At 53.0% G+C, this 20,515-nt stretch overlaps 2 protein-coding genes across 8 annotated transcripts in view; both read right to left on the reverse strand.

The window, feature by feature from the left end:
• ATF6 (activating transcription factor 6) overlaps positions 1–8,004 on the reverse strand; it is an 81,682-nt gene extending 73,678 nt beyond the window's left edge. Inside the window, exons 1-7 of one of the 2 annotated variants that reach the window (XM_055724473.1) lie at positions 7,786–8,004; positions 7,633–7,709; positions 5,761–5,848; positions 5,340–5,434; positions 4,710–4,839; positions 4,260–4,466; positions 1,533–1,753 (exon numbers count right to left, since the gene is read on the reverse strand). In XM_055724473.1, coding sequence (XP_055580448.1) covers positions 1,533–1,753; positions 4,260–4,466; positions 4,710–4,839; positions 5,340–5,434; positions 5,761–5,848; positions 7,633–7,709; positions 7,786–7,855 — 888 coding nt within the window. In that variant the 5' untranslated portion in view covers positions 7,856–8,004. The remainder of the gene's footprint in view (positions 1–1,532; positions 1,754–4,259; positions 4,467–4,709; positions 4,840–5,339; positions 5,435–5,760; positions 5,849–7,632; positions 7,710–7,785) is intronic. The other variant, XM_055724472.1, reaches the window with a different exon arrangement.
• A 92-nt stretch (positions 8,005–8,096) lies between these two features.
• SELP (selectin P) lies at positions 8,097–18,533 on the reverse strand. 6 transcript variants are annotated; one of them, XM_055724465.1, is made up of 17 exons: positions 18,426–18,533; positions 17,346–17,436; positions 14,723–15,112; positions 14,518–14,625; positions 14,223–14,405; positions 11,902–12,087; positions 11,578–11,763; positions 11,260–11,445; positions 10,944–11,129; positions 10,624–10,809; positions 10,303–10,488; positions 9,983–10,168; positions 9,613–9,798; positions 9,332–9,454; positions 8,906–8,936; positions 8,658–8,713; positions 8,097–8,438 (listed from the first exon to the last, which is right to left on the reverse strand). In XM_055724465.1, the coding sequence occupies exons 1-16, from the start codon at positions 18,426–18,428 to the stop codon at positions 8,659–8,661; spliced, it is 2,472 nt and encodes an 823-aa protein (XP_055580440.1). In that variant the 5' UTR covers positions 18,429–18,533; the 3' UTR covers positions 8,097–8,438; position 8,658. The 6 variants fall into 6 exon arrangements, with proteins under 6 accessions (XP_055580440.1, XP_055580439.1, XP_055580441.1 ...); XM_055724464.1 differs by lacking the exon at positions 18,426–18,533 and adding an exon at positions 17,980–18,090; XM_055724466.1 differs by lacking the exons at positions 10,944–11,129; positions 18,426–18,533 and adding an exon at positions 17,980–18,090.
• Between the last annotated feature and the right edge of the window lie 1,982 nt (positions 18,534–20,515).

Raw genomic sequence — 20,515 nt, forward strand, 5'->3', positions numbered from 1 at the left:
TACCAAGTCTAAAAACTGCCTCCCTAAAACAGCTTCAGCTCAAAATATCCACACAACCATCATTCAAAACAAACAGCTATTCATTATCACAGCTACATGTTTGACTACTGACTGTCAACAGATGCGTATATGAAGTGTGCTGACAATTAGGCGGTTTTGTCAATTAAACCTTATATTCAGACAACGGCAAGGTGCCATGCTAGTCCTGATTACAGGGAGTCACAAACCTAGTGACTGCTGACAGGTCTCCTCAGTTTGGCTTTGTACAGCAGGCAACTATCATTTAAAAATGCAGTGCTCTTAACTGGTCTAACAGACCTTTGTCAGCTTCTTGAAAATTCAAGACTGGGTTTACAATGCAGTCTGAGTGCTGAATTATTTGTAGCAAATAATTTTTCATTTAAAAATGCAGCCCCCACACAAACATGAATAGTGAGGAAAATTTAACATCAAGCATGAGTGGCAATTCCCAGACACTAGGAAACCGTACAACAACATCCCTCCAAAGAAGCCAGAAGACACATGCCTTTGCGAAGCAGTGCCCTGCACTGCTAATAAGCAGGTGACTACACGGCAAAATTTCATGTGAATGAATACCAGTGTTTTCTCCCTCACACTGAGGGATGCAACAGGACCTTCAGCTCATGACAGCAGCACTTGGAACACCACACTGGAGAACAACACCCTGAGAGTTTAAAAGCCACAAACAAGAAGCTTCTGTATTCTTCCCAACCATGCCTTCTTTCGGACAACAGAATGCAACAAAGCAGCTCCAGACTACTAGGAACTAAATCAAGTTAACACCCAGCTTCCTAGCTAGTTAAGATGTCAAAGCTAAAGGAGGAAAAAAACCCTGCACATCTCGAAAGTTATTTCTCTTTACTGCTTACTGTGAACTACCGTGGAAAAACATATCTATTTGCACAGTGACTGTTGAGAGCTTACCCCTTTTCTACTCATTCAGCATATGATCAAAAGGAAGCCTGAAGAGATCAGGATCATATGAAACTCAGTATCTGAAGTTTCTAAAAATCATTAATAAAATCTGGGAAGATAAACAGCATGGAAGAATCAGGCCTACTGCTGACACTTCAATTCATCTACTTCCAAAGCAGTGCTTTTATTACACGGATTAGAAAAATGGTTTAGCACTAATCAAAAAGCAGACATATCAAACCTTCATGTATGTAAGAGAGCTCCAGTCACTGAGAGTCTACAGTTGAGAAGACAAACAAAGGGGGGGGGGAAATTTAAAAAAAAAAATGTATCAGCACTGTCTTCTGCCACAGTGCTTGCACACCTGGTCTGCAACTCCAGGCAGGCCAGCAGATATCAACCTGTTCCTCCCCACTCCTTGCCAAGCTGCCAAACTCCATTTACTGTTAGAAATCCTATTAGACAAGACCAACTGCAGCTCTGTCCTCCTGAAGACTCTAAAGCGACATGGTTCTCCCATCATATCCCAGACGCAGATAACTGAAAACTCTTTCTGAGCTTCAGTTATTAGCTATCATCACACAGCCAGAACTTACATCCAGCCCCATTGCTGGTGTGGTGCTTTGAAGCAGGGGCTTAGTCGCTGGTATTTTGCCGCTTGTTGAGCCATTCGCAGCAGCTGCAGGCAACGCATTCACTGTATGACTGTGAAGTGGTGTGGTCCCTCCAGGGACGGCAATGACTGGCTGGGAGGCAGGAAGCACCCCAGAAGCCTGGAGCTGTACCATAGTGGGCTGGGGGAGCACCACCAGTTGACCTAGAACACAAGAACAAACAGGAGTGCTCAGTGTATAGTATGAAATGGATTTGTACATGACCAGTTTGTAGGGCAATACTGAGGTAGGACATAGAAAGCTTTTGCTTCCTCTCCTGCCCTGCACAATATATCTCAAGTTCAATTCTACAGCACTAGTATATTCCACAGGATAGGAATAAAAAAACCCAACCCAAAACCCTCAAAAGTTTGCAGGGGTCTTAATCCACCCTGTAAGCCAAAACCACACATATTAAAGGGATCCAATAAATCAAGCTCACTCCCAAAAGCTCTTCAAAGTCAATAAAAGTCAACACTTGTTAGAAACATTACTCATTTCAGTATTGCTAACACTTGATGTGCTTTGGGCAACTTCCTCAAAGAACTTAACCGGTCTACCTCAATCCTCATCCTCCTCCTCCCTTTTGTCCGTCCCTTCTTTATTGCTGTATTCTGTGTGGTAAGTTTTCCACTGAACTGACTCATACTATACAAACCAATTCAGAAACAGCATAGAGAAAGAAGATGAAAAAGAAAGAGCAATGCCAGTTACACTTTCAAAACATAAGTTAAAGCCTCAATTCATACCAAGACAAGACCAATTTCTTTTTGAAAAATGTCTCGTGTAAGAAATTTTATGCACAAGCTGAACAGAGCTTAAAAAAAGGCAAGCAGGAAAAATGAGGTAATTTTGACAGTCTGAAATGGAATTAAAAACAATCACTTCCAAGAAATTTCAGTCCAACAACGACATTTAACTTAAGCAGGTGCTTGAGTTGTCTGAAAACACATGAACATCTCTCCAATCCTTTGTAACAGGATGACCTCACCACCTTTCAGAAACAGCATGTTCCAGCTGAGCATTCCAACCAAAATGCACGGCAATGTATTACAGCATCTACCCAACCTTCTGGAAAGTGACAAATGAAGTAACTTACCTAGCGCCAAGATCTTTTATGTATGAGGTGTAAGATTAGATCTCCTTTTTTTGCAGACATAATCTTGAAGTTAGTACAACCCTATTTAAGAACCTCAAATGGTGAATTTGAGATTTTGACAATTGTTTTTAATGCATAAAGATCACGCTTCCTTCTTTAAGCTTTTATGAAAAGGACCGTAAAAGTATCATTCCTCATGCTCCTTTGAGGATAATGGCATATTTCAAACTGGTAGCTCCAACTCATCATGTGCAGGAGATTTTGATGAACTAAAAAAAAAATCCTTATGGTTCTTGTTATGGAAGCAGCACAACAGAATTTTTAAACACACTATCAGATAAAGTAAATACATGGCATGGAAACACTTTCCCAGAAGTGTTTTCTCTATAGTGCCTCACAAAAATTACTCTCCTGACTTTTCTTCAGGGAAAAAGAGAAGTTGATCTTCACAGTATTTCACTATACTTATATCCAAAAAATCTATATTGCCAACATTCCTTATTCCAGATGGTATTTTATCAGCTGGAACATCAGAAGGAGTAAAAAGTAGGTCATGCTGACTGTGCTGACCTGTGTTTTAAGCGGTCTAACAATCTTAGGCATGTTGTAACAAGTGTCAGTGCCTCCAGATATGGCTTAACGCCTGATGGAAGAGCAATTAGTAATGGAGACAAGTATTTCACTATTGCAATAATTTCTAGATACATGCCATTAAGTATTTGTCTCATTTTCCTTCCATGCCTCCACGTCTGAGTCAACGGCAAGAGGCTGCAGCCATCAGCTGGTGAAAACGAGCAACTGCATCTGACTATTTCAGCAATGCAAGTAACGTCCCTACTGCCTTAGCTGAAGAGCAAAACAGTGCTTTGGATTCAGAAGCGAAGGCTCAAGCTACTTCAAGTATCTGTTACAGGCCAACAGGAGGAAAGAATAATTATCAGTGGACTGGAAATCACTTGCCTCTTGTTAACATCAGCTTGCAGCTATAAGCAACTTTTCTGACCTCTGACATGCCTCTCTGTGCAGATTTCACAACACCCTATTTAATGTTGTTTAGCCAGATAAAAAGCCATAAACTCATATTTCCACCATCCTGTGGCAGATTGTCACATGGGGAAAAAAACACTTTTATCACTCCTCCCAAGTTTTCAAGTTTCATTCAATCCATCCTAACTGATCCTGCTGGATCTTCCTTTGGTTGTCATAGAGTAGCACCATTATCACCTTACGCATCACTTGCCATCACAAGTAGATCAGAGCTAAGGGTTCCCAGACATCCTTCCAAATCAACAGTTTTATCCCCACAACTGCCAGTGCTCAGCATAGTCTCTTCTGCTTTACTGTCTTCCAGTAAATAATGCCCAGGTGAGGGTTGCTTCCCTTATAATTATATGAGAGAGGAATAAAACCATCTTCTCAGCCTAAAGCTTTTTCGACAAAGCATGTAGAACCCCTCTTTTCTCCTACCCCTCCCCATTTCACCTGCAAAACCTAACTTCATTCTAGTGACCATCCCAAACAGGTGCGGTGTTTACCCCTGAGACCTGGCTCAGTCAAAACAGTTCATCTACCTTTAGGAGGTGCTGGCTGGATGTTAACAACTGGCTGATGCTTTGGCAGTGGAACAAGTGTGGGAAGAGTCTGAATAATGATGGTTTTAGCTGGTATGCCAATGTTAGCCTGAGCCTCAGGTACAGCTGGCAAAAGCGGTTTGGGTTGTATCAAAGGCCTGGACGCTGCCTGACCACACCTCTTCAGGGTCTTCGCAGAATTATTCGCTAGGAAAGGAAAAAGAGTCAGAGTTGGACCAGAGGATATAAAATGAAGAATTCGGGTAGTAATAACATGGCTTTTGGTATGGGGTTTTTTTACCCATCTATAGCATTTGTTAAGAACAGACACATCTGATTACAAATTCAAATCAGCAATGACAGGATATACTAATGTCTGTTAGTTAAACTTTCATATGCGAGACAGTATGCATATTTTCTATGGAATCAAAGTAACTCGGTCTCTCATACCAGACCGAGGAGTGATGCTGACAGCAGGCTTCTTCCCTCCATCTCCTTCGGGGGATGCAGGGCTTCTGCAACTCTTGCTGTAGAGAGAGATGGGAGACATCTGGGAACTACAGCTGAAGTCCACATCATCCTGCAGGCAGAAAGTACATGAAATTAATGCTTCAGAAACACAGAAAAGTGCCTACCAGCAGTTCAGATTATAACTGCCTCTCATCACATCTGTGTTGCTGCTGCAGCAAACAGGAGAAAGGTTTTGTTTTGCAGTTTTATTTTGGTCAACGCTCAGAATCACTGAAAACCAAACAAGTACTTCTCCCTATCAGCAGAGCAATGGGAAGCAGAGGCCAGCAACTGCTAGGTTCAGAAGCCTTTAGAAGGCATTTTGTTTGGCAACCAGGCTAATAAACACAGCTGAGGAAACAGAACTGAACATGCTCTTTTTAGACTGGATCACAGCGGGAGAAGAAAGAAAACATCACTGAAGGGAAGTTGGTTTTCAAGGGTTGGAAAAATAAGCTGTTTCCTCTTATGCCATGAAGTTGGTCAGAGAAGTAAACCACTGGGCTTTCTGTTTGTCACAACAGCAGTCACTCAGAGCCAGTTATCTGTTACACGGAGGTTTCTGCGTACAGGCACATTCTGCACTGGAGAGTCCACAGATGACGGAGAAGGGACCGAACAATTTGAAGCGGCTGGTGACAAGGGTTCTGTCTTCACACTTGAATCTGCAAGAGACAGATAATGAAATTTTACTGTACAAAGTTTTGTTAATGGGAGATCAGTAAAGGATACACTGCCCTACACCAGCTATTTAATTCCTGAAGCAAGACATAGCAGAAAACATAGTGAGACTAAATGGCTCAGCTTGTAAGGCAGCCCTCGCCAGCTGCACCCATCCTACAGAAACACATCATGACTTCTCATCACAGAGCTAAATGCTGTAAGGCATCAAATAGTTTCATTAAGTTACCACCATCCTTAAGTTGTGGCAACTCAACCAGGTGTGGTGGGGAGGAATAGTCCTGCCTGCAAAATGCAGAAGGTTAATTACCTGTATAAGCATGGCTCGTAATATTCCAAAGGTCTGAGTCCCAAGACATCAAATCCAAATCAAAATGAAAGTTATAGAGATCATTTTCCTGAAACGACAGTTCAGAAAAAGAAACAATACAAAAAGACAGTATACACTGAAGCCACCAGCCATTATGTTCACATTCTTACAGCTCTGGAAAACAAAACCAACACAATGATCACTTCAGTTGCCTTAAGACACACAAGAGATAAATGCCCTTAAGGGAGCAATTCTCAACTGGAATACACAAGACAAGGCTTCTTTTAAAGCTTAGACCTGTAGGAAAGGAGCATGTCAGTTTAAGAGCATCACTAATTATTACCCTGTTATCAGTAATTTGTAAAAAGAAAGTTCTAAGTCCAGTCATTGAACCACCTTATATAAAGCACAAGTTTTAGCAACTTGTTGCCATCTTCTCCCTCATCTGCACCAAAAGATTTACTTAATGCCCTTCCATCATCACATCTCAAAGCACTTTATAAACAAAAGCAGCACCAGGGGCAGTTTACCAGCAGGAAAAGAGACACAAGGACTGATTTGCTCAAGATCTGATGAACAATATGGATTAGGTCTCCCTATACTTGCATAAAGTGATGTCATCATCTTCTAAAGCCTGAGGCACCAGTTTCCTTTTCCAGCAGGGGAAGACAGGAAAAAAAACAAACACACCAACAAAACTGAAAAAAAAAAATCCAAGAAAAAAAGCCCCTAAAATCACTTCACACATTTTATTGACTGTATGACCTTTACAGCAATGTTGAGGGGTTTTTTGATCCATTTTTCCTGTTGATGCATCTGTAAGTCTCAGCTCCCTACTCAAATGTGGCATTTTATGAGCACTTGGCATGAAAAATATAGATATCACATACCTGACTTATACAAATATACAGCAAATATTTTCTTGCTAAAAACTATCCTGCAAACATACCTTTCCTGACATTCTCAACTTGCCTTATAAAGAGAGGCTCAGAAAGTCTGCAGAGTGCACAGATATTAGTACTTGCAAGCTAGGATGAAGAGAAAGCACATCAGAGTGCATTTATAGGAAGAATGACCAAAACCCACTGCCCGAGCTCTGTAGTAAGAGCCTCCACGCAGGTAACTAATGCTGACTTGCTGGCAGGCAATACCCTCCCCTTGTACAGCCAAGCAGTTCCCACATTTTCTCCAGCGCCTGGTTCCACAACACCTGTAGGAATACGCTCAGTACCTGGGGTTTATGTTGGACAACCGAAGGGCTGTGCTGGAGGTGGGTTACGACACGGTGAGCAGAGAGAAGGCAAGGGGAAGAACGCACAGCAGAGAATCCAGGAGGCAATTGTCTCAGGACAGAAAGAGCAGTACGTGCAACCATTGAAAAGCAAGGGGATCAACGCATAAGGTTGCAAGCAAAAATTTTAGGGGAAAATCCTACAATAGACACGAAAAGAAACCACCTTATAGGCAAAGTGATAAAGCACAGCGGTGGTGGGTGCAGCGGTAACATATTGTCTGCTTCTCATGCAACGAAGCCCCCCTCCCCCCCCAGCACTGCCTTCAGGGGGCTTTCCCTTCCCGACCACCGACAGCACAGCTACCCCTGCGCTCACCACCTCAAACTTTCACCTTGAACTTTCCCCTTTAGACTCGGCGCCCGAATCCCTTTCGACGTCGACAATTTATTAAGCGACTGGCAGCTCTGCCCCTCGGCAGCTAAGGCGGGGCGGGCGGGTGAAGGCCGCGAAGCCGCCGGCCGGGGGGCGGCTCCGCCGTGAAGCCACAGCGCCGCTCCTCGGGGGTCCCCCGCCCGCACCCCCAGCCCCCGGGGCGGGGCACGGAGCCCGGCCTCCCGCCGTGCTCCCCGGTACTCACGTCGGGCTCGTCCCTCGGGGCCCGCCGCGGCTCCGCGGCGCCCAGCAGCTCGCTCAGCTCCTCACCCAGCACGGCCTCTGCGGAAGAGACAGCGGCCTCAGCGCCGGCCCGACCGGGGCGCTCCCCACCGCCCGGCCCCGGCCCCCCGCTCACCCCAGTCCAGGCTGGTCCCCGGGCCCGACAGCAGCCCCGCCGGCTCCCACTCGGCCTCCGCCGCCGCCATCGCTTCCGCCTTCCTCCCGAAACACACGTCTCCTTCCGGGCCCCGCCCCGCCCCGCTACGGCGGCCGCCGGCGGACACAGCGCGGGGCGCGGCCTCCTGCGCCGCCCTCACCCCCGGGCCCCCCCGCGCGTCCCCCGGCCCACGGAGGCCCTCAGGAGGGCCGCCCGCCCGCCGCTCATCCCCGGGCCCTCAAGGGGGCCGCCCACCCCTCGCCCGCCCCCCAGCTCACAGAGGCGGCTCGTTACACACAGGCGTTTATTCCGGCCCCGCTGACACAAGCCCGTCGCCACAAGCGCGAGTGGGGGGAGCCGCGGGGCGAGGCCCGCGGGCAGGAGGCCGCTCCCTACGGGGAAGGGCCGGGGTGGGCGCCCCGCGGGCCCGGGCGGGTCCTCCGAGGGCTTCGTGCGTGGGTGGGTGCTGCGGGGAGGCGGCGCCGCTCCTCGGGGGCCGGGGCGCACCTGCGGTCTCCGCTGGCAGCGGCGGCCCGGGCTCTGGCGGGGGCACGCAGCCCCCCGGGCCCGGGCAGTAACTCCCGCCGGGTCTGCGGCACCGGCGGTCGCGGTGGGGTTTGGTCACGGCCAGGCTGCAAGCACAGGAGAGCCGTCACCTCCTTCGGTGCAGTACAAAGCAGCGGGACCCCCCCTTCCCCTCCCAAGGGGTGTCCCCACCTGGGAGCACCCCAGCCAGGAGAGCAGCTGCTCAGGTGAATTTTCCACGGGTGCCTGCCAAGCAGGCGCAGGGGGGAACGCTGCCAGCATGCCGTGAGAGGGCAAGGTGCTGCGAGCATCTCACCAGCGCTCACCTTACAGGTTGGCATCGTACGCTGCATTGGTGAAGATGCCCGGTGATCCGAGGTCACTGGAAGGCAAGCACAAGGGTGTCAGCCGTGCGGGAGAGTGCAGGGTGTGAAGGGCAGGGGTTGGCTCAGCCCTGAAGATGCTCCCACTTATAAAAGCAGCCTCACCCAGGCAGGTCTGGGTGGCAGCGGGGTGACCGCAGGGCTGTGATGGGCACGGGCAGAGCCACCCTCCCGCAGAGCACAGCTCTCACCTGGTGGGGTTCAGGAGCTTCTTCTTCTCATCTGGTAACAGTGTCAAAACATCCATGGGGACAGAGCAGATAGAAAAGAAATAACCAGATTTGATTAGGGAAGGGTGTGGGAAGCCCCAGCAGCGGCATCTGAAATTGAACCATTTGGCAAGCATGGGATGGAGGGGGGAGTGGGGGCTGAAGCATTTGCCTTCTTCCCCTTTGCAATGAAGGTGTTTTTCTGGCTCTCCAAACCTGGCTGCCGACCCTTTGAGCTGGCCGAACTGCCAAGGACCCCCGCAACTCACAGCAAAGGAGACATGTGGACTGAGGCAATCACATTGTTAAACTCTTCTGTTCATCCCACCCTTCTCTGGGACTCCGTAACCACCTTGCCTGAGAGCCCCTGGCCAAAGCAACGGTGTGCTGTGGGAGGTGTTTCTGTACCTCTGTCGCTGAGCCGCTTGGCAAGGAGGGCAATGAGCATCCCAGAGAGCACAATGCCGGCTACTGCCAGAGCTGTGCCACTGCTGTAAGCCAAGACTTCCTTTAAGAAGGTGGCACCGTCCTCTGAAACAGATCCACAGACCCACAGGTTAGAAAGCTGTCAGAAGGACGTCACAGCACCCAGGTTTCTGGGGTGCCCCCCTGCCATGTTCACGATGTGCTGCAGGAAGCTAGACACCCCCCCCCCCCCCGTGCTAGAGGACCAAGCAGTCCCATCATACCTGTGCAGACAGGGGCATGCCTAGTCCAGTTCCCTGTGGCCGCACATCGGAGCACCTCTGCTCCCCTCCGAATAAACCCCTCCTCGCAGGAAAAAGTGCACGTGGAGTTGTATGTGAAGTTCCCATGCGTGTGAGAGCAGCTCAGCTGGCCTCTGCTGGGGGGGTCCAGCACCAGGCAGCTGATGACTGCAGATAAAGCACAGGGGCAGCATCAATTGGACAGGAATGATGGTGGTGGGGTGGGGACATGTGGGCTGGGGAGCCAGGGGATGAGCTGCCAGACCAGGGGTGTTAAGGGAAAGGGGACACTGGGGAAAGCAATCTGCTGCAACAGAGCACTTCCAGACATGCATGTGATCATGAGATCTACCTTTGCATTGTGCGGTGTCCCCAGTCCATGCCCCTGTGGCTGTGCATTCGCGACTCTCCATCCCTACCAGTGCAAACCCTGCCTGGCAGGAGAAGGCACACGTGGAGCCAAAGACAAAGTCCCCATGGAGGTGGGAGCAGTTCAGCTCTCCGTGGTCTGGAGCACTGAGCACTGGGCAGGCAATGGCTGCAGGGACAGAGATACACTTCAAGCAGGAGCTGGGGACTACAAGGCTCAACTGTTGAAATGAGAGGATCAAGACACTGGAGAACATGTCAAGGTCATTCCAAGGCCTGTGACACCTCAAGCAGCAGCTCTACCTTCACAGTGTGGAGGATCCCCAGTCCAGGTCCCTGTGGCCGTGCACTCTCGGCTCTCCAACCCCATCAAGGCAAACCCCGTATGACAGGAGAAGGCACACGTGGAGCCAAAGGCAAAGTCCCCATGGAGGTGGGAGCAGTTCAGCTCTCCGTGGTCTGGAGCACTGAGCACAGGGCAGGTGATGGCTGTAGGGACAGAGATACACTTCAAGAAGGAGCCTGGGGACTACGAGGCTCAACTGTTGCAATGAGAGGACCAAGACACCGGAGAACATCCCATGGTCATCCCAAGGCCTGTGACACGCTGAGCAGCAACTCTACCTTTGCATTGTGGGGCATCCCCAGTCCAGGTCCCTGTGGCTGTGCACTCTCGGCTCTCCAGCCCCATCAGCGCAAATCCTGCCTGGCAGGAGAAGGCACACGTGGAGCCGAAGGCAAAGTCCCCATGGAGGTGGGAGCAGTTCAGCTCTCCGTGGTCTGGAGCACTGAGCACAGGGCAGGCAATGGCTGCAGGGACAGAGATACACTTCAAGCAGGAGCTGGGGACTACAAGACTCAACTGTTGAAATGAGAAGATCAAGACACTGGAGAACATGTCAAGGTCATTCCAAGGCCTGTGACACCTCAAGCAGCAGCTCTACCTTCACAGCGTGGGGCATCCCCGGTCCAGGTCCCTGTGGCCATGCACTCTCGGCTCTCCAACCCCATCAACGCAAACCCCATCTGACAGAAGAAGGCACACGTGGAGCCAAAGGCAAAGTCCCCATGGAGGTGGGAGCAGTTCAGCTCTCCGTGGTCTGGAGCACTGAGCACAGGGCAGGTGATGGCTGCAGGGACAGAGATACACTTCAAGAAGGAGCTGGGGACTACAGGGTTAAAGTGTGGGGACAAGAGGTTGGGGAAAATCCTATTGTCACCCAAAGGGAGCAACACCCTGAGCTCTAGCAGCAGCTCTACCTTCACAGCGTGGGGTATCCCCAGTCCAGGTCCCTGTGGCTGTGCACTCGTGGCTTTCCAGCCCCATCAGTGCAAACCCTGGCCGGCAGGAGAAGGCACACGTGGAGCCAAAGGTGAAGTCCCCATGCAGGTGGGAGCAGTTCAGCTCTCCGTGGTCTGGAGCACTGAGCACTGGGCAGGCAACAGCTGCATGGATAGATATACACTTCAGCAGGAGCCTGGAGACTATGAGGCTCAACTTGCAATGAGAGGATCAAGACACTGGAGAACATCCCAGGGTCAATCCAAGGTCTGGGACACCTCGAGCAGCAACTCTACCTTCACAGCGTGGGGCATCCCCAGTCCAGGTCCCTGTGGCTGTGCATTTGCGGCTCTCTGGCCCCATTAGTGCAAACCCTGCCTGGCAGGAGAAGGCACACGTGGAGCCAAAGGTGAAGTCCCCGTGGAGGTGGGAGCAGCTCAACTCTCCCCAGTCTGGAGCGCTGAGCACAGGGCAGGTGATGGCTGCAGGGCAAAGGGGCACACTTCAAGCGGATCTTGGGGACTGGGAGGCTAAACTGCTGGAACCAAGAGGCTGGGGAACATCCTAGTGTCTCCCCAAGGCCAATGACACCCTGATCTCTGCTCTAGAAGCAGCTTTACCTTCACAGCGTGGGGCATCCCCTGTCCAGGTCCCTGTGGCTGTGCACTCTCGGCTCTCTGACCCCATCAGCTCAAACCCCATCTGACAGGAGAAGGAACACGTGGAGCCGAAGGCAAAGTCCCCGTGGAGGTGGGAGCAGTTCAGCTCTCCCCGGTCTGGAGCACTGAGCTCTGGGCAGGTGATGGCTGCAATGGGAGAGCAGGTCTCAGAGACAAGATAGATGAGGTTAAATCTAAGGATTAGGGCTGAATCCTGATCAGGCAAAACCAAACCTCTGGTGATATGTCTCTGATTTGCCTTTCCTACCCAGACAAGTCTCATCTCTTCAAAAACAGTAGTAATGTAGTTGGTGCAATGATTTTTCTGCCATAGGAATGATTTCCTGGTGGTGGAAGTTGCTGCTCTGCCAGAGCCCTGTTCATCCCCTGCACTACCCTGGCGTTGCAGCCCCCAGGATGAAGGACCATGGCTGCTACAGTCCTACTCGCCTCCCTCCCTGGATTGGAGCAGAGACCTGCCTCCATTCTTGTCACAGTAGCAGTGGGAAGGACACCCAGGTGGCTTTGGGGCTGTAGGGGATGGGGATGGGATGGCTACAGGGGCTGCGTGCCAGCCCCTCCAGGCTGTGCCTGGGGTGTGCTTCGCTGCATGCCATGGCAGCACCCAACATTTGCTGTGGCGAGCGGCTCTGCCTGCCTGCAGGACCACCGCAGGTTAGTGGCAGGAGCACACCTAACATCACCGGCACCCAGCCCCGGTGAGACAGACCCCATTTCCTACACCTTTCAGGCTGACACCGAAGACTTTCCTTGGCAGACTTTTCCTTTCACAGCTATTTTACAGGCAAGCCTGGTTTCCCACAGAATCCCTGGAGGTGTCTATCGGGGCCCCAAAACCCAGCACTGATGCACCTTCCAGCAGGCAGCCCAGGCTCTACCTTTGCAGCGTGGGGAGGGCATGCTGAGGGCGTGAGGGCTGCAGGCAGACACCCGGCAGCGCGTGCGAGGGCAGGGCAGGCAGCCTTGCCCCTTATAGTGTCTGCAGTAGCATCAGCCTCACTGCAGCAGGAACCTCTGCTTGTTTTTGGAGTAAACCCAACTGGCAACGTTTGCTAATGCAGCTTCGTAATTAGCAAAGGCGGCTGACTGACTCTTCTGATTCATTGCGAAAAAGAAAAATAAATCATACTTACAGCCAGCAGGAAAAAACAGTGAGCTGGGAAAGCAAACCTTTGGGAACTTGGAAAGCCTGGAGCAGGCAGGCTCAGCCCAGCTTGTGTGGGAGGACTTCCACAAAATTGGGAGCCAGCCTCTGACCCTGCCACTGTGGGGGCTGCTGGCCATGGGACAGTCACATCTCCATGCCCGTTCCCCTTAACCACAGAAAGATTTGCTGGTCTCAGCTGCCTAAAGCAAGCCCCGGGCTGGACCACAGGCCCAGCCAGAACAAGTATCATTGGCAGCAGTAACTTCAAGGCAGGATTTTATTTTTTAAATATCTATACAGAGACCCTGCCTGCCCCCGACCCCTCCTGCTGGGACTCCCAACACAGAGGGTCCCCAGCTGTGTTCTGTGTCTGCTCCAGTCCTTGCTTTGTCCCACCCTTGTGCAAGGCTGCAGATGCACCACGCAACAGCACAGGGAAGGTGGAGCAAGGCTCTCGCACGCCCCCAAAAAGCCCAGCACCTCTCTGGGATGCCTGGCACCTGGCTGTGAACCTTTGAGCCGCTGACAGGAAGACTTTCCCTGCAGCATGATGTACCGCAGCTTTCTCTCCTTTGTGGCTTCCTGCCCTGTTTTGTCCCTCCCAGCTTATACCTAAGCTCATCTCAGAGGCCCTTGCTGCCGCTCAAGGCAGCCCAGCCCCGCTGGGATACACCCTTCCCCTGGCCACAACAGCAGCCACCCTTTGATCTTCTCTGAGGATTCCTGAGATGCCAAGCACCTTCCCAAAGTGGATTGGGGTGAGCAGGGGGAGATGGAGATGGTGCCACCAGGATGATGGAGATGCCAAGACACTCTCCTGCCCTCATGCTCAGACCATGCAGGGTGCTGGCACCTGGGTGGGATTCAGGTCAGCAAGCAAGAGCACTGGGACAGCCAGGGCAAGCAGGGGGCTCATCCAGAGCTCACAGCCACTCTGCCCATTGCAGTCTTATCAGGGAACTGCTCCCCATACGGAACACCGGGAGCCGCTTCTGCAAAGGGCTGGGGCACAGCAAGTGCAGCCCATCACTTGCCTGAGCAGTGTTGGGCACACGGGGCTTGACCCCCCCAAAGCATCAATGCTGCATCCCCGAGACCCCCTGGCAGGCCCTACCTGTGCACGTGGGGATGTCTGCTGACCACTTCTGGGAAGGCAGGCACCGCAGCGTGCCAGCCCCTTGCCGCTCAAACCCCTCGTGGCACCCAAACACGCAGGTGGAGTTGTAGCTGAAGTCTCCGTAGGGATGGCTGCAGTTCATGCGTGCTCCCCTGGGCTCAAGCTCAGCACACTGCACAACTGGGAGAGATGTGGCACCGCCAGCCCATTAGGAGCACAACAGAATTGCCCGCTTTGATGCCAGGGCTCAGGCTTTCCAGCATGGATGGAGGGATGGGGATGTTTGCCTCACCAGCCTCGCACTCGGGGCCATAGAAGCCAGGGTAGCACTCGCAATGATAGCTCCCGATGGTCTCCACGCACTCGCCGCGCTGGCTGCATGGAATGGGTGGGCAGGAGGCTGTGCACACAGAGGATGGTCATCAGGAGCCACTGGTCACCCTTCTGAGGTCCCCAGCCCACCTGATCTGGGCCTGTGCCACAGTCCCCCCGCTCACCCTGGTAGCACAGTGCCTTTTTCCTCCGGTTGCAGGGCTCATCGTTCCACTTGCCCGACTCCCGTGGCCGCTTGATGTAGATCTCCACGCAGTCCTGGTTGGAGCGGCGGTTGTTGGGCTCCCCAGCTGCCCAGTTCTCCGCCTCCTTCGTCAGTGCCTTCTTGGTGCCCACCCAGGTCCAGATGCCGTTCAGCTTGCGGATGCCAATCCAGTAGTAGCGGTTGTGGAAGGGCAGGCTCTCATTGAGGTACTCAATCTCCCGCTTGTTCTGGATTGCCACTAGGTCAGTGAAGAAGGTCTGGCAGTAGTTCCTGGCCTGCTCCCACGTGTAGTCCCCTTGGTCACTGTAGTGGTACTTCCAGGCACCCACCTCCATCCGCATCACCACACCTGCGAGAGAGAGTGAGGTCCAGGGTCGATGCCGGAAAGATGGGAGCCAGGTTGGGGATGGGGTCCCTTGGGACATGAGGGTGGGCTAGGGCTGGCATCAGGGCCAAGAGATGCCAGTGAACAGTTGGGCAAGGGGACAGGAGGAAGGGATAAGAGTGGGCAATAATGGTGCTCTAAGGGTACACAGAGATGTGGGTGGATTGGGCAGGGCAGAGGGGGGACTGCATGGGGGTGAGGAAGGTGGAGGAGACGGGGTGAAGGCTGAGACAGAGGGAAGCATGGAATGGGGTGGGCAGAGCACAGGTGGCAGAAGAGTCCCAAGTGCTGATGCCTCCTCCTGCTCAAGGGGTGAAAGCCCAGCCCCACAGCCCTGCCCCCCTGCCCAGAAAGGTTTCCCAAAGGGGAAGACCCAACATCAAGATGGTTCCTTAAATGTGGTTCCTTCCTTGAGCACAGAAGTGTACCACTTCAATTTTCCTGCTTTATGCTTCTACATGAGAGTTAGCTTAGATCAAGGCAGAGGAACGAGCATGGCCTCACCCCCAAAAGCATCTGTATCCCAAGCTGCTCATCTGAGCCAGAGATGGTCAAAGAGTCTTATAAAATTCAGTGTTGCAAAACAACTGTCTTGCAACACTGAAGTTCACATCCTAGCCATGCCCACCATGCAGGGCAAAGCCAGAGATTAACTGGAACCCACACCCAGAAGTTCTCCTGCTCTTATTTACAGCATTTCTCACCACAACCTGATGCAATCTAAGTGTTTAAGCCACAAAAAAGTCTTCCTCCCTCCTCTCCAGTAGCATGCATCTCCACAACTACAGAAAGTGATATGGGGATTGTATCTCTATCTGCGCAGAAAATTAGATGGGGATCAAAGATCGCTCCAAATAACTGGCCTGGGGTACCCTGCATCTCAGGGGAGCATATCACACTGTGGTCATGCAGGCCAGGGCCTGGGCATTGCAGATTAGATGCAAATCTAGGGCTTCCAAAGTCTAATTAGGGCTCTGGTTTGGTCAGTAGTTATGCAGTTTTCTAAGCAGAGTTCCCATAATTTGTCTGGTTTTCCTTGTGAAAGAGCAAACTATCCACTTCGTTCAAGAAAACTGAGGAAAATGTGGCCTTCAACAGCCATTCTCTTCACCCCTTGGGAGTTTGGAGCTGCAGAACAGAAGCTCAGGGCACCTCCTGGGAGCCTGCCCTGGCCTCAGCTCCCACCACCCACCTTCTGGCCCTCGCTGCCTCCCCAGCACAGCTCAGAGCAGCTGCCCTGCTGCCCTCACACACCCCATCCCTAAAACAAAAAGGACCCAGGGAGCCCATCCTCTATATGCTCTCCTGCCTCTTTCCTCCAGCTCCCCTAGCAACTCTGTAGCACAGCTCATCCTCACTCCTTCCCCTCAGCCTTACATTACCTCTCCCTGCCCCACCTGGAGTTGAACCCCATGGTGGGTGCTGTTTGCCTACGTGTTGACCCCTTGGCTTCTCTGGCAGCCCCCAAAGTCTCCTGCCCAGGGTGGTGCTCAGCATCCACAGCACTTGGGGTGCCTTTGCATTTTTGTTTTCCCCTCAGAGCTAAATCTCAGCCTCCCCCTGGAACTTCTGCATTTACTTCTGTTCCTTAGCTCAATCACAAAAGGTCCTTTGAAAATAACCCAGCTCACTGCAGGATCCCTAGGGACAAAGCAGGCATCGGCAGGTTTTGCTCTGTACAATGCCAAAATGAAGGAAATATCCTACAGGCAGTAAAACCAAATTAGTTTCTACTCTGATGTCTTTTCCTGATGTTAGTTAGCAGCTTTAACTCTGTGTGGTGCTGCCCCAGGTGTGTTCCCAACCCTTGCACCTGTGGGTCCTGTGGCTGTGGCTGTGCCCAGCTCTGCAGCATGGGCATGGGCAGGGAGCCGAGCTGCTGCTGCCTTTCTCCAGATCACGGTGCAATGCACCAGCTGCCATACTGCATTTGGGGAACCCTGTGGGGACACCACATGTGTCCTGATCCTCCCTGGGGGAGCATGGTCCTGCAATAGGTCTGGCTGGGGGGAGCTGGCCCCAAGAGATGCGGCCCCCTCCCAGCCCAGAAGGAGCCAGTCCTGGGCTAGCAGCTGCAGGGAGTATGACTGATAAGCCCCCAGAATAACATTGCTGTCCTCCTCCAGTTTCCTGGACCTGCAGGCTCCTCGGCAACAGGGTCCCGCTGGGCTTACCACGCCCGCAGCAGGTGGCTTACCCCATGTGATGGCAGCGATGCCCAGGTAGCAGATGCCATGAGAACTCAGAGCCCACGTCCTCCCAGCAGATCGCAGTCCCGCAGCAGTGCCCTGCATGCCAGGGAGGAAGGTGTGAGCATGCATGTTCCACGGGGGCTCACACACCCCACAGTGCACCCACACCGCTGCCGGGTGGTCCTGGTAGCCACAAACGCATGTCGCTTGTGCCAGCTTACATGCAGGCACGCACAATGCTGCCAGCCGGGTACAGCTCTGCTGCAGAAAGGGCCCCTCCGGCGAGGTACTTTTGTGGGGGCTGTGCCTGCAGCACAGCTGGACAGTGAGGGAGGCTGTGCCAGCAGTGCAGTTCACTCCTGGGGAGCCCCCAAGTCCAGGGCATGCCCTGTGCCCCCCACCCCTCCCCACCCACCCAGGGCTGGTATCTGCCTCCATAGCAGTGTGCCTGGCAGTGCTCTGTGCACCTGGCACAGCCTCGCTGCTCGGGGCAGAGTCTCAGGGGCAGCCTGGGTCCGTCCCAAGGGTCCCCAGCAGCGCTGCTGGTTCCTGGCAGCACCTGCCCGCAGCCCTGCTGTCCCGTAACCCCCTTTTCCAGGCAGACCCCAACTCGTGCCCAAGGAGAGGAGTGGGACCTACCATGTCGGTGCTGCAGACGCACCTTGCCCGACTGCCGGCAGCACCAGTGCGTCTGGCTGTCGGCGGGCAGCAGCGCTCACACTTCCTCTAACCACGCACAGCATCGCTCCCTGCCCTTGGCCTCTTCCCCTCCCGCCCCAGCCCCGCTGCCACCCGCATCCTGCCCCGCGTCCCCGCCTCCCCACCGAAGGGCTCTCCCACCCCCAGAGACCCCGCTCCCAGCCCAGAGCCAGAGGGGAACAGCAGGGGCAGCCCTGGCCACAGCCCTGCCGAGGGACCTGCGTGCATCCCCACGCTGCCATGGGCACATGACAGCCACAGGAGCCAACTCGCAACAAGCCAACGAGCCGAGCTTGCCTGAGCCCCCCAGGAGATGGAGAAGGTCCCCCCAGGGGGGTCCAGCCCCAGCCCAAGGTGCCCAGGGCACTGAGACCTCTTTGACCCACCATGTCCACGTTGCAGTGCCTGCACCAGCAATCAGAGGACAGAGGAGGGATGAAGTGTGATGAGTTCCCACAGGGGCTGAGCAGAAGCGTGGCTCGCAGCCTCCTGGCTCCTGTGCCGGATGCTCTCCTCACTTGCAGGCTTTTTGCTCTGGCTATGAATCCTCATATACCAATAAAGTTACACAAGGTATTTTCCTGTCTTTGCCTTCAAATCTGTATGAGAAAGGGCCATGAAAATGCCAGAGGAACTTCCCTGAGTTGTTAATATCCTTTAGGAACTTCCACTGATCCTTCAGGGACATGTCTCATTGTGTCCACCTCCCCTTGGATCATTCTTGAATCATCATAAATTTTCCTTGCCCTGTTCTGCTTCTAAATAAAATTGTCTTGGCCGGGCTTTCTGCAGGAATTGCTCTGCTCACTTCCAGCTAAAGCCAGGCAAGAGCCATGCAGGTCACATGCATTTTCCAGTTCCAGAGAAGTTGATGCTGCTCCAAGAGGACTTACACTAGACAAAAGGAGGAACCCATCCCACAAAAGCCGTAACCCACTACAATGACTATACTTTGCCAATGTAAATGAAACTCAGTTCCTGTCTCTGGATACCTTCCTTACAAAATGTTTTACTGCAATTGTCTATTTTTATGGAATTGCTGAGGATGAGCCTACATATCCAGTAATTCAGGAGCACTCGCATTCTAGCAGTGCACGTGCAAAGGGTGTGCAACTATGGCAAGGGAAGAAGCAGCCAGGCAGGCAGAGAGGCTGAGGGGCAGCTGCTGGGGCAGGAGACACCTCCAAACCTGGGCTGGTGGGAGACCAACTGGGTCAGAGGGGTGCTCGTGGGGGAGCAGGCTGTGCCCCTGCCAGTTTCACTTCTGCTGAAACCTGACATGGTAGGGCAGAGCAGCAGGAAAAAAAAAAATCCCCACCTTTATTTTTGTAACTACAAATAGTTTCTGGTATTGTTTTAAAAACCGAAGCAAGGTGGCTGAGACCCAGAGGCTGCTGCTGCAAAGGGCAGAATGTGGCCAAGTTCAAAGCTCTTTTTTACATGGGCAAGTACCCCATGCCCACAGGTACCCAGGCTCAGGGAGAGGGTCCTGCAAGGCAGGACAGCTACTGGGGGTTGCTTTGCAGGTAGTGGAAAAAGGTACACATGGTGGGAGGGAGAGAAGAACCCAGTCAGCTCTGCAGCTCTGTGGGGAGCTGGCTAATCACCAGGAGTCCTTCCACATCTCAGGGGGTTTCCAGGCTGGCCCAGCATGAAGGATTCAGGATGCTGTAGGGCACATGCTCCCCGCTGGGTTCCTGCTTTACCGCTTACCAAGGAAGGGCCCATCCCTGCCTTACTGGCTGAGCAGCCCAGGGATTTCCCATGGGATGGTGCATTTTCCAGGCGGGATGGTGCATCCTGTCCCCCCAGCCACCCCTCCAAGGGTACAGCACAAGCTGCAAGCCAGGGCTTTGCTTGGAGTGGGCTCAAGGGAGCAGGTACAAAGACACTTTCCTGTGTCACCTCCTCACTGTCCCTCTATACTCTACAGGTATCTCAATGGAAATGTGCCTCCTTTGCCGTGCCTGGGTCCTGAGCCACAGACAGAGGTGATGCTCTCTCTCCCATGAGAGCCCTCCCATGGGCTGTATCTGTGGGGAAGGGACAGTGTGCTCCACTCCCACCTGCAAACCACTGCTGAGGGTGCCATGCAGCTGGTGGCGTTGGGCAACCCACCCACAGGCTGTGACTGCAGGGCTCCTTGGGGCAAAGCAGCCTGGCCGCTGCAGCCATCACTGCCCACCCAGCCTGGTGCTCTGCTCCTTCTCAGTGTGCTCAGCCGTGCTGTGGGCAGGGTGCCACGTGCAGGGCAGGGTGCAATGCTTGCATGAGCATCCTGACAGTGCTGGCATCACCCAGGTGTGGATGGGACCCATGGTGCCAGGGGCTCTACATGCTGCATGGGGAGGTGGGCACTGGCAGAGGTGGGCAGATGCCCCAGGGCCAAGTCCAGGCTCTGCCTTGCAATGTGTCCCCGGGGAGTGCCCAGGACCTGGTGGAGTGAGACCCTTGGGGCAGGGGGTGCAAGGGGCAC

This window comes from Falco cherrug, chromosome 12, assembly GCF_023634085.1.
Source record: "Falco cherrug isolate bFalChe1 chromosome 12, bFalChe1.pri, whole genome shotgun sequence".
NCBI classification, from domain to species: domain Eukaryota; kingdom Metazoa; phylum Chordata; class Aves; order Falconiformes; family Falconidae; genus Falco; species Falco cherrug.